The sequence below is a fragment of the Haliotis rubra genome, unplaced genomic scaffold, assembly GCF_003918875.1.
Source record: "Haliotis rubra isolate DU_JTF1 unplaced genomic scaffold, ASM391887v1 Scf466, whole genome shotgun sequence".
Taxonomy (NCBI): Eukaryota; Metazoa; Mollusca; class Gastropoda; order Lepetellida; family Haliotidae; genus Haliotis; species Haliotis rubra.
The window spans coordinates 794,143-808,172 of NW_025767153.1; the positions used below are offsets into that span (position 1 = coordinate 794,143).

At 38.5% G+C, this 14,030-nt stretch overlaps 1 protein-coding gene across 7 annotated transcripts in view; it reads right to left on the bottom strand.

The window, feature by feature from the left end:
* Positions 1-2,316, bottom strand: part of LOC124290472 (receptor-type tyrosine-protein phosphatase alpha-like) — a 64,021-nt gene extending 61,705 nt beyond the window's left edge. For all 7 annotated transcript variants that reach the window (XM_046727176.1, XM_046727175.1, XM_046727178.1 and 4 more), the window contains exon 1: positions 2,216-2,316. In XM_046727176.1, the coding sequence (XP_046583132.1) occupies positions 2,216-2,230 (15 nt within the window). In that variant the 5' untranslated portion in view covers positions 2,231-2,316. The remainder of the gene's footprint in view (positions 1-2,215) is intronic.
* Positions 2,317-14,030: the final 11,714 nt, after the last annotated feature.

The window sequence follows — 14,030 nt, forward strand, 5'->3', positions numbered from 1 at the left end:
GTCTGGTTCGGCTCTAACAAAAACTTGGAGACACACAGAATTTAGAGGTCGACTTCATCAGATCGGCCCATGAGCCACCGCATTCTGGCATAGGACTCTAGGCAAATATTATACTGATAATAGAATTAACACAATATTCAGTGTCAACATACAATATAAGCAAAATAATGTCAACATGAACATTTCCATGCTCAGGGCATGGCGTGATCAGCCGATTGATTGAATCGGGCCCATTCAACCACCCGTCTAGGTGACGTAAGGGGCGAAGTGGTGTTTGGGCAAAAGGAAACGGTTCCAGGCTCCCAGTGCCCTCAACCACCAGACACAGGAGCGCAACCCACGGCAAACAGGTTGCCCAATTCGGTCTTAAGACCAGCAATGGGGTGCTGTGGACCACTCTGCCCCCGGGTCCACTCGAGTGGTTGAAGAGCGCTTAGCGTTACCTAGCACCCACCACGAGGAGGTGGCTCTTCACGGGTGCCTGGTTTACACATGCCATTGTGTCCCAGCTGTATAGATCGATACTCATGCTGTCAGTTACTTGAATGTCTCGACCAAACTCGATTACTTACAGACTGAGTGTGGGATTAAACACGAACAAACACACGGAACCTAATATACCAATATAAGAATGTCCCTACAAATAAAGGGAGGCGATATTGCGTCTCACGCTCACCTCGTTCGTTTACAAACATCTTTCAGCCGGGACAGGTATTGCTGGGTAACATCTTTAAACACAATAAAATGCGCAGGTACGTTTCAGAGATGTCTTTGTTAATGTATAAATTTCTGCATTTCCTTGACTCTTTATATTCTGGTAGAGTGAATTGGTTTGGGGCGATCAGTTCACTGAAAAAATCTTTACAAAACAGTTCAACTTCCTGATATCCGTAAACAACGAATTGCCCAAGGAAAATACCCCATTAGATTTTATAAATTAACGTGACTAACAAAAATAAGAACGTTATTTGTGAATAAATAATAATTCAATTTGTAATTCACCATTAACATTTTAGAGTATGGATTTCTTTGTAGATACCTGCTGATGCACATTGTAAGAATTTCAGGATCACCTGGTGTCATTTCTGGTTTTCAGGTATCTATTAATATTACTTTCACTGGTTTGTGGCAATATGTCTTGCAACATATATGTTCCGAAAGGTGCAAAAACATCTGATAAATAGTTTCAAAACTGTGTAATCCTTAAAAGCTCAGAAAGTGATATGATTAGCACATATCCCCTCAGAAACTCCACTTGTTTACCTACTTGGTTCATCATAAATATTTCTTATCCTGCAAGGGCGACTCCAAACATCTACACATTCTTGGAGAAGAAAAACTGTTCACACATGGGAATGTATTTTACGTTTGATATGCTGTCGACTCTGAAATATGACTCCCGTCGGTTTTGCGGAGTTTTGCACTTATTCTATTACGTTTTCGTTAATTTAGTCATGTTCTAGAAATGCTTAGTATTTTCTCCTTAAATTTGGCTATTTTCACGGTGCTTCATTATTGTTTTTTAAAAATACAACGAATTACGAGTATATTCTCGTTACTTCTATTAAAATTTTAGTGTTTTTGAAATAGATTTAAGAGATAAAATCATCAAAATCAAGAAAAGAAATATTCGGAATTTCGAGAAAATAATTGCCATAACGATTAAAAAGTCGAAGAAACAAGACGATGTATGAAATGAAGAGGAAACTGAACAAATATTTTATGCTACAAAAGTAGCAGCAACAGGCTTTCGTATGTATGCATACCCGGGAGGTGAAAGGTAAAGGGTCTGTGCGGGAAAAATATTTCTTTCCTATTTCGCCATGTCTGAGCAATGAGATGACACTACACTGCAGGTTACACGTAAACACAGTGCTCCGTTGAAGGCTAACAACAAGCAAACTGTTCAGTGAAGTATCCATGCACTATATACCTTGTCCATGTTTGCGTCTCATGTTTCAAGACAGAGTTAAGCTTTTTATTCACGAACGGAGATGACAAGGTACGTGAAGATGATCCTGCATTGTCAATAATATGCTGTGATCAACGATGTGGCAATAAACGACTAGCTGTGTAGTTAACGATAATATAAACAGGATTAAAAGTAAGCCTAATGTCAATTAAAAACGTTTGGTATCTCATGGATCTAGTTTGAGAAGTGGTCCATCGTAGAAATGTTAATGATCTCAGTTAATTTAATGAATAAAGTACTCACAACGCACACGGCCATCCCGCATCGAGCTCGACCTCAGTGTGCGGCAACCAGGAAGAGAATAACATGTATGACAGGTGATGTCACGTGATCAATACAACGGGTTTCATGTATGCATTGAAGGTGGTGCAGCTTAACATACATTGAAATTGTAAACGGTTAAAGCGGGTGTGTGATGAGCAAACATCTCTCTCTCTCTCCCTTTGTCCAGTATGTTTTCATTGATGTCGTCTACTTTCTATAACGTGATGAGGATCTCACTCTTTATACAATTGCGTGTTAATTAGGTATTACGTGTCAACCGAAGTGAATAAGTTAACATAGTAAGACACATCGGCAGTATTTCAGCCATATCGCGAATATAAGGAATGTCTGTGTTATACTGATCGGTCACACCAGTAGCTACGCATGGGCACACAGGACAACACTGTCACAATTTCACGTTCTAGTTACTAGAGCTTGATTATATGAGATGGAATTAAAAGGCACAGCACAATGGCCACAGGAAGATCCGCTTCACACACACACGCACAAGCACAAGCCCGCGCGTCCTCTGTACAGTCTACCCTGATCATAATGTCAAACTAGTCATATCGCCCTTGATAACCTTTCTTATAACGACATGTCCAGTTCCCTGGTTATCGAGGGCCAGATGGTTTGTTATGTTAGAACACAAACACAGAACGGTTTTCTTTATATCTGCGTATAAACTATGCCTAGCCGAACGGAAAATGCAGTTTAGATTATACATTGTCTAGTGATAAGTGAGTTCGAACTAACGGCGGGGACACCAGAAATTGGTCTAACACCGATTTTTTACAATGTTCCATGTGGGGAATCAAGTTTGTTATCACCTGTTCATTTACTTGATGTATCCGTAGTTTATAACTGTGCATAATAATGGCGTTCACTTCTAGCTTCACACTTTAAGTCATATAGGTATGAATTAACAACAAAAACATGTCAGTTTGGACTGAATCTTTATTGTATATACTTTGTTATGACAGAGTCTCATTCTTCGAAGGGGCAGACAAGTGTCCCCACCAACATCATTCATTGCAGGGAAACTGTTAGAAACTATATCCGTCTTATCGCCATAAATAATCATGGCGTAGTGGCAAATTTAGTTTCTTTAAGTTTCCAGTATATTAAGTTTCAAACAGTGCTAAATACGTTCCAAATATCAAGGTAAATATTTCGTATAAGGCATGATTTTGACAAGCGAAATAAGAAATTTAAATGAAACATATGTACAGCTGACATACCTAGTATATGAATAAATAACCAAATTATTTCCAATCTATGTGTACACTCTATCTACCAATTACGTGCGATAACCGATCCATCAATCTTCACTGCTATGTTTGTGTGATGTGCGAATTTAAATTAGATAAAACAAAAATGTTTATTTAAGTCTATTTAAATTAGTATCTTCCTAGTATATGTCAACAATGTATGGCAGCATGTGTATGATGAACTGTGTTATCAGGTCTGACTAATCGTCACAAAATGATACGATGCGCTGATTGAGGTTAGGTGAACTATGCATTGAAAACAGTGCCACTCAGTAAATGATAATACTGTCGAATGATATTTGAGTTCTTAAACACTATATGTGCGCTTGACAAGGGAAGTACAGATTCTGTTCTCTTGGTTTATTATGCATGCATTGTTATATTTCTTTTATATATCAAGTCGATAACACAACGTGTTAATTCGAACTGGTCTCGACAGAGGACAAACGTACTATACACAAGTAACTATTGGGTGTCATTCACAAATTATGTACATGCGTCAACATAGATTTTATATGATTATCTCATGTGCGACAAGTATTGTTTCTACCCAAACTGTGTACAAATTGTTTGATAGTATAAAACCATTTGGATTGTATTATAATTAAAAATATCTATAGAATGTTAACGATCTTCAAATTTCATGTTAAGTTAATATCCGAAGTGAAAATGATTTACGGTGAACACTTATTTCATGCTTAACAAAAACATTGACATCGGAACGTGTCTTGTATGAACCAGCTCGATAGGGCTTTTTATGGCTTTCGAAATCTTTCATTTGTAATTTGTTCACATCTGACAATATGACAATATTTTATATTTATGAACACACCCATAAATCAACATTCTATAGTATGACCAGAAATTATTGAGAATGTTAGAAATATGTTTAATTGGATTTCTAGTATAAACAACCTTGACCAGCTATCAAGTGCTTGGTTTCATTCAAGAGAGACAACTCCGTTAATCCTTTTTCATTAGTTTGTGAAGGGTTATCCCCCTTTATTTACTTGCTAGCAGACGACATTTTCAGTGATCCTCAGTATGGATGATTTAGAGAAGAGGAAGTTGATTTTAGAGTATTACAACAAGAACATCAGATCAGTTAAGTTGATTTTAAGTAGAACAGGCATCCCTTTGTCCACTGTTTATCGTGTTTTGAAAAAATTTTGCAAATAGATATGGCATTGAGCACCAGGGAGGCGCAGGTAGGCCCAGAAAAATTGACTGTCGGTGACAGGAGGCGGCTTGGTATTCTTGTTTCTAAAAACAAACGGAGCGGGTTTGGAAAATTTAAGGCTGGATATGATTGATAGAGGAACTGTGGCTGTCTGTAAGGAGACAATTAGAACAGAGCTGCATGCAATGGATTGGAAGAAAAGTCGAGGAATTCCATCACCGATCATGAAACCTGAACAAAAGGAGCGAAGGTTGAACTGGTGCTTACAGCATAGAAATTTAAACTGGGACAATGTTTAAAGGGCAAGTGTACACGAATAAATCACATTTATTCTTATGTGAATCAAAGTGAACTGTTTTAATAAGTTAATACCAATGTTTGAAAATATACACTCATTTTTCTTACAACGTAAGTATAACCCTCAAAATAAGTGCTGAAATGTTATGCCAATATGAGGTATTTTTTTGCCGAGCTAAACAGGCCAGAGTTACCGCCCTTTTGATTATGACGTAATTGGTGCCACTTGAATTTAAACTGGTTTCCTGTCTAGTCCCAAATCAAAAGATAATAATACTGATATTAATCACGTGAAAAAAAGTTCGTGAAAATACGAAGAAGCATAAGAACAGAAAATGTAAGCAGCAGGACGGATTGGTCGTGTGTATTTTCATTCATAACCTCGCCTCAATGAAAATACCAAATATGTATAACAATGTTGACGTCCGTATGACATCACTATCGGGAAGCGACTTTTGCAAAATGGCGTGTTCACTGACACGAGTTTTCGAAGGACCTTTTCGTTGTTTCAAGCAACGTATATGCATAAATGTGACATGTAAGTAGTCCGAAACTTCTGACAGTCTGCTGGTTGTTATTTTCTTTTTGTTTTCATTGTGACCAAGGGAAATAGTCAGAAATTAAGAGAAGTACCGTCATCGTTGTGCGTGAGTTTGCGTCAGTTATGGCGTCATGCTTTCAAAAAAATATTAATATGTTTTGATGAATCTAGAAAATCATTGGCATACACCTATTTTATTTAACTATCGCTTGCTACGATACCTTTCCCATGCATGTTCTAAAACTAATGAGCAATTGTATGCAACAAGTAGGCGAACGGATACACAGTGTAAAATCTGAGATTGGCTTTGTATACATTTCAAACAAGTATTCTTTCACAGCGCGGCAACTCATATCTTCGATATATTTCGTTAGATTTCACTGAAACACTTCGTATTGGTGACAAAGTCCATTTGTCAGTTTATTTTGAACTGTATGAGGAATTCAGGGATTCATGTAAGGAAGATGGTGTTGAATTTTACGGACGAAACATAACCGACATACATGTGACGTGATTTTATAAACACTATGTAATATGGCTGAAACTTCACTTTGACGTTTGCGTATTTTCCAAAACATTCTCAGCGATTCTCGGTTCATTGATAATGTTTCAGAACGAGCATTGGTGATTCGATCATACAACAACAAAACTACTGCTGATCACAATGATACATCTTTTTCTTTTAAATTCAATTCTCCCAGTAAAATTTGACATTTTACCATAAATTACGCAAAACGCAGTGAATGGTGATTTAGTAATGTGTAAAAACTGGCGAGATTTACGATGCATGAAATTTTCAGTAAATTTTATCTACAATCAGCGGATGCTATCATAGAAAAACGAATTTCAAACAGTGTTCAAAACTGCAAATTGCATTTATCTGCGTGATGTAGAGTACTATCGATATAAAAGTGAATTAGGTGGAAGAGGAGTGACATATCGTACGATTTATGTAAGAACTTTAGTAACAAACGTAGAATTCCGGCATATTCACCGATGGCAAGCAAGATGTAGTGCATCTACGTTTTATAGGTTTCATGAAAAAAGGTACTGTTGGAAAGACGACCGACTCAGGTTGTATATGTTATACAATTTGGTTACGTGGTAACACTCTTAGTACAATGTATACGTTTTTTCAAACTGCAACGTCATTACAGTGTAGAACTGATCACATAGCAAGCTGACGGCCAAGCAACAGGTGGATTAAAACAGTAGCCTGCGCATCGAGACACAAGAACCACACCTATACCTGCACCACGTGAAATGGGTCTAATAAGGTCTGACGACGTCATTCGTTTATCGTTTGGGCACCAATGACGTCATTTCCAAGGGACATAAGCCATGGTGTGTTTATTGTGGACATAGAACTCTTGGTAAATGTTGAAAATATGAATTGATATAACGCAAATAATAAATTAGTTACTTCTGATTTATGTACGGGTTTGGATATAAAACGACTTGATAAACACTTTTTATGAAGAAAACGTGCAAGACAAAAAGGTTAATTTTCGTGTACACTTGCCCTTTAATACACTGAAATTCTGGACCAAACGAACTGAAAAACCTTTGTATCAGCACCCAAAGTACAGTCCGAAATTTAACGTGTGGGGTGACATATCTGTGTTAGGGGCAACGCCCCTCTGTGTATTTGAAGGGAATATGAACAGTGAGCGGTACACAGATAATCTCGAGGGACATTTACTTCCATCTGCTCACATGTTCTATGGAAATTGTTGGTTTGGCATTGGTTTGAACTTGTCTATGAAGTAGTGTTCTTTTAAAATTCGTTATACTTTGTCCGAATTTTGAACTTGCTAAAAAGGAAATCTACACACACATTAACTACAATGTACGCCATTACTACTCACTTTGTAGACATGTGTCGTCATTAATCCACCCTGCTGCACATCCTCCAGGGCATTTTCCGTCTGTTTTGTCACAGCTGACACCATCCAGACAGTTTCCACATTGTGAGACGCAGTTGATACCATAGGAACCGTTTGGACATGCTGCAAACACACACACATAATGAAGACATTCAGTAACAGTATACTGCAAGGTTAACCTTCTTTTAACATTTCGCAGACACACCTTGTAGACATGTTGTGTCACTCTGCCATCCTGCTGCACATCCTCCAGGACAAGCGTCGCTTGCCTTGTCACAGATGTCACCGTTTAGACAGTTTCCACACTGAGAGGTACAGTTGATACCATAGAAACCATTTGGACAGGCTACAAACACATAAACATAAAATGTATACATGACGTGATCATATTATGTCCAATTCCTGCCCACTGAAATCATATAGATTTATCTTGAAAATATGTAGTGTCCCTCTACAATCTTGATCCACATTCTCGTTTGTCCTGTCATCTTTTAGCCAATGTCTATATGACCTTTAATGCAACTTTCATAATGGATACTCACGCTGCAGACATAACATTGTGCCGTCATTCATCCACCCTGAGGCACATCCTCCAGGACATGTTCCGTTTATTTTACTACAACTGACACCATTAAGACTATTTCCACACTGAGAGGCACAGTTGATACCATAGGAACCATTTGGACATGCTGCAAACACACAGAAATTTACTGTTAACCCTGTCAATCTGGAGTAGCTGCACGACCCCAAAAGACGACCACATATGCATACAAACATAAGAACTTTCGTTAAACACCACGAATCCTACTCACTTCGGATTCAGTTTCATTGCAGCAAATATGGTTCATATGCGAAATATATGCATTTCGATTATACATTTAAAAAACCGTAGTCATAATAATTTCTCATTATAACATTGTTGACAATTTAACGAAAATGTCATATTAAGACATTAGTACTAACGTCGTAGACTCGTAGATATAACACTCTGTCATCATTCATCTATCCTAATGCACAGGATCTGATAGTCTCAACATTTGTGTTCAGAAGACATCATCGTAATGAAAGCGTGAATGTTTATGATTGAAAGGTTAATAGCCCCCTAGTGGGCTTTCACCGCATTGTGTTGTGAATCGTGAAACTGGGAAAATGAGCAAATACAATCATAATAAATCCATTCTCAGCCATCTGACGAGTCAGGATGCCACACATGATACCTCTACACATGAAGTCGTTCCCACTGCTGCAAATAACACAAACCACTGAATGCACACATTATGGTATGCAACGTAGAAGATCAAAGAAGCAATCTGCACAAACCATGCAGAAGCACTATCAAGGTTTGGATTTTGTTCAAAGCCCTATATATAGTTCAAAACCCTTTTAAAATCCGTACAAAGATAGATAATTTTCACGTCCAGCAAATGTGCCACTAATTCCATGTCTCAGAGATAACTATAATCCTTTTAGCAGCAAACAACGAAAGGCGGACTATGTTTCACAAAATATATCGGATATATCTTAATACCATGTGGGTCCCAAGAGCTTACATGTTCATTAATGTCAAGATGGACTATAATTCACAGTTCAACAATGGTTAGGGTCAGTTGGTTCATGTTATCAGACTGTGAAAACGACTGTGAAAGGAATGGAAACTTTGCAAGGACCAAATCATCGCCATGGGTTGCTACTTGTGCTCCCCTACAAAACGATCTGTTTTATATATATCATAATCGAAATTTCTGCTTGGATTGGCAAAATTAAAGCAAGTGAATATTATCTAAAATAAAACGAAAGCGTCCGGCATATCGATGCTGATATCGATGATTTATGGTACATGTAACGTGGCTAATTTTCTGAAATCAATTTACTCCCCTGAACCAAAAATGAAAAAGACTAGTGTCATATTCAGGTCCATGCAAACATATTCAGGGTGCGTACGTATAAACACGGTTGTATTTCATTCACAAACTAGACGAGTTCAATGGTCAATGTTCTCTTTCTGTCGAGGAGACATTTTCTAGCAGATTCCAGCAGATTTGGTGTCTACATTTAACAACATTTAAGATACAATCGAAGATGATCTGTCTTTGGTGATTTCAAACGATTCTTTCTCACAATTTGTTTCACTGGGCCCTGACCAGCTTATATGGTAGACAAGCGGAGGAAAGGTCCATGTTTACTTAGTCAATGGCAAAAACTGTGTCCATATCTTAACTTGTACCTTTGAACACTTGTCTTTTCGTGAATATAGTTTGGATGATATGGTCAGTTGGTCAGGATTTGCTCACAACTTAGCGAACACCTGGAATCTGGTAGAGTGAACAAGTGTCATTCTGGAACACTCACAACAACTACAGGAGCTTCCCAAGGTTGCTTTGTATACTAATGATTGTATAAACAGCCACAGTGATTGCTCTATTGTCAAGTTTGTCGACGACGCATGTTGTTGTAAGCCTATTGAATCTTACAGAAAGGACGTTGTGGACACAACTGGTGTAGAGCTACTTCTCTGGTGCAAGTAACACCAAAGAGATGATGATTGACCTCAGAACCAAAAAGCCTGAACATTCCTTTGTTCCCATTGCCAACACGGATTTCGAAATTGTAACTCATTACAAATATCTTGGAACTGTAATCGGAATTGGAATTGGAATGTAAATACCGATTCTTTGTATAAAAAAGGATAACAGCACCTTCATTTTCTGTTAAACTGAAATTTTTAAAATGTTGACAGTTCCTTTTTAACATTTTCCATCCTGTGCTGGTATTGGGGACTCAAAACTCAGCAAATTTGTGAAAACTTGTACAATGCGGACGTAATCAATGTACAATTATTAAAATATACAATAATAAGTTATGATCAAAATACAAAACAGTTAACATGGAGACGACTGGCTACCCAAAGTCGATCGTGTCTTCCACAAGCAGAATGTCGCACGCAATGTTATCAGATAGGATGCCATCAACGCTTCAGTAGCCGTCAGCGTTGATGTTATCATATCTATTTTGGTATTTGCAGAACATACCTGTTTGGCAGTCAGTACCACGATAGCCAGAGAAACATCCACTAGAACAGCGACCAGAGATCTTGTCACATACATCATTACTGTTAAGGCAGAGGCAGTGTTTATCACAATCTTCAGAGAACCATCCATTACTGCAAACTGGTATTGTTCAACATACAGTGAAACTATAGGAGTTTTGATTTACATGTATATGCATTCATCATGTACATATATGTAAAAGATGGAATGTGTTCTTATTGTTCTAACTGCACTTCTTGCATTGCATATTTTTTTGCGACAGAAGGCTCGACTAATCAAATTCAACATCAGTTTCATAAACCGTGAACATCAGCTGTAATGCGATACTATGTTGGTGGGCGTTTATCGATATAGTTTATCGTCTGTTAATTATCTTCTTTCCCCACATATTCATATACCATGTGGGGAACCTACAAAGTATCAACGACTAGTTATCATTAGAAATTGAATCAACTTATGTCATTGTTTGTTTGTTGGTTGGTTGGTTGGTTGGTTGGTTGGTTGATCAACGCCGTACTCAGCTATATTCTATCTATATGACGGATGTCTGTAAATAGTCGAGTCTCGACCAGACAACCCTGTGACTGACATCATGAATATCGATATAAGCGATTGGGATAAGATGACAGGTATCAACTAAGTCGGCGAGTTCGACTACCTGATACCGTTAGCCGCCTCTTACGACAAGCATAAGTTGCTGAAGATTAATTCTAACCTGGATCTTCACGTGTGCTAAATGGCAACTTATGTAATGGAATATGAAGACAAAAGTATAGACTATATATCCAGATAAGTGCAACAGGTGTGATAAACCCCTACTTGGAGACAAATGCTGTTTCCACTGTACTTTATGAACAGCAAATGAATTCGTACCTGTCTGGATATTTAGAGTGTACGATAGGGCAAAGTTTTCAAGCATGTGAATCCACAGTGCAATGGCATACCAAATATTTGCACTTCACACAAAGTAAGGACTTTCATTACACCAGGTATCCGTAAAGTGACCGTGGTTCCTGTCAATGGCTGGCGGCAGGTGACAGCACATCTGGCTGCCCACAAGTATCTCCATGCCGTTGCTTCTCCCCTGAACTGTACCAAAAAATATTGTAAAACGTGATAAGTATTAAATGTATTTTAGTTAACGGTAAATGGATATATACACTCTTCATAAACCCAAAAGAAACGCATAAGCCATCTTTACAACAATTTATTGCCTATATTGTTGTGTTTCTGTTTACTTGAATCCACAAGATGGCGTCAAAGTCAATACTTAGTATGTCACAGACTGGATAAGTCGACGAAGTAGCTATTGCAGAATTCTTCCCCACTCTTCCTGCAATGAGATGGCCAGTTGTTGAAGTGTCTGTGACATGTTGTCACGTTGATGTACAGGTCGATGAGTTCATCCCATAGGTGTTCTATTGGGTTTAGATCTGGTGATCGGAGGGTCATGGCAAGGCATTGGCGTTAGAATTGGCAAGTTAGCGGACCGTGACGCGTGCTATATGTGTTATGTTGAACAACTCTCTCTGTCGGTCCATAATCGGGAGCATGTGATGTGCAAGGACTTCGCTGATGTACCGAATGTTGTCAAATTCCCCTGAACCACAACTAAATAAGACCTTTGTGTGATGAATGTCGCACCTCACACCATGACACTTGCTCCACCGAATCTGTCGATCTGTCGAATGCAATTAGGAGCAAAACGTTTATTTCTCCGACGGTAAACATTCTGTCTTCTATTTCACCAGTGAAGAAGAAATCGTGATTCATCACTTAACCAGACTCGCCTCCAGTTTCTAAAGTTCCAGTACCGAACTGCGATTGCAGAACAGGGGCGACAACTGGCGAATCCCCTTTTCACGCAATCGATTCCTGACAGTTTGGTCGGAAACGTTTCTCAAGACAGGGATACGTTGTGCAGTAGTAGTATCCGCGGCTGTTGACGATGACGCAAGTGAGAAACCCGGACGTGGTGGTCCTGGGCTTGGGTGGTAGCTTTTGGACGGCCGCTTCTCGTGCGATCTTGTGCAAGAAACGATCCCATGGTCTGCAGGAAACGATGAACGTTGAACAGCGATTCCCCAGCTTCAGGGCAGGCTATGGTAATGTTTCGATTGTCGACACTCGGTCGTGGTATGATGATTTCCTCTTTTCCAGGCAAGAACAAATGACAAAATTAGACACAACGTTTGCCGTTTTATAGTAATCGATACTGCATGCCTTTTTGCTTACTTGTATGTTTTCTTGGTGAGGTGTTGGCGAATATTTCTTCAAACGCTTCTAAAACAAGGTGGAAAGTTAAAAGTAGTGTTTTGTCGCTGAAGCTGCTTACAATCCCACAAGATGGCGTTTGGGAACCATATAGCACATTTGTATTGTTTTTGCTGCAACTACATGAGTCCAATATTCTTAAAAAACACCCATGCGTTTCTTTTCTTTCTTTCTTTTTGTGAAGAATGCATGACTTGATATGTACGATTACGTAATTCACGGCTTAAATACTGTTAGTATTTGTATTGTGGAGATTAAAACGTTATTATGGCCAGAACTGGTTTATTATGAAGGGATCATTTGAAATTGGTGGACTTCATTTAACCCGCTGCAGTATCGTGCCAGCGTAACGTAGAAAGCCTGACAGTTTTTAATAAAAATATTTTTATTTCTGCTCGTTTGCCACTGATATCGATACCCAAGAACACGAATATAGAGCAGACGATCCAAGTTCCTTATTTACATGTGCAGTTTACACATGGTTCTTTTTGGGAAAGATTTTAATAACTTGACCGTCGAACATCCTTCTCTTTGCAGAAACATAATACCTTAATCTAAATAACAGTCCAAATGAAACAAAAACATTTAGAATCCCCAGTATAATCTATGGGCACTGGTGACATTCACATGAATGTCAGTCCATGAAATGTCAGTGCCATACATCACTGGTGTTACGTCACACTGGGTCGGGGTAAGGACAACAATTTCAGTAACAGCACAAACATATGCTGCACGTTCTACATAGTATACGTCGCTGTTGGCTGACAAGTTGCGCTTCTGACAAGTAACGTGAAACAGTTGTTTTTTCACGGTGAAAAATATCCTTCAATGTGAAGCAAAAGTGGAATGCTATTTTATGCGAAAAATACATTCTGTCGTAGTTGCATCATTACAACCAGTACAGTAGCTGAATAGAATGTATGACTTTTGATAAGTAACCCATTTGTGTGTAGACACTCCTCAACAATATGTCACAAATTCGATATAATAATACATAATCCGGTTCCTTATTATCGTATTCAGTAAATTATCGTTTGTTTTGGACGTTGCCGTTCAATTCAAGGTTGTAAATTGAAAAGCGGCATTATTATTCCCCCGATGTTCAAAAGAGACCCTTTCTTGCAGCGTCAGCTTTTGGCATCTTTACGTTTGTTAAAGAGATATGCGTACTCACGCCTGTCACGTATATAAAGTCTGATGTGTTGTATCTTCTCTGGAAGTGAAGTGTTCAGGTTCACAGTCCAGGTGGGATTTATCTCAATCTTTGTATGAGCACATGTATATGGCAAGCTCGTGGC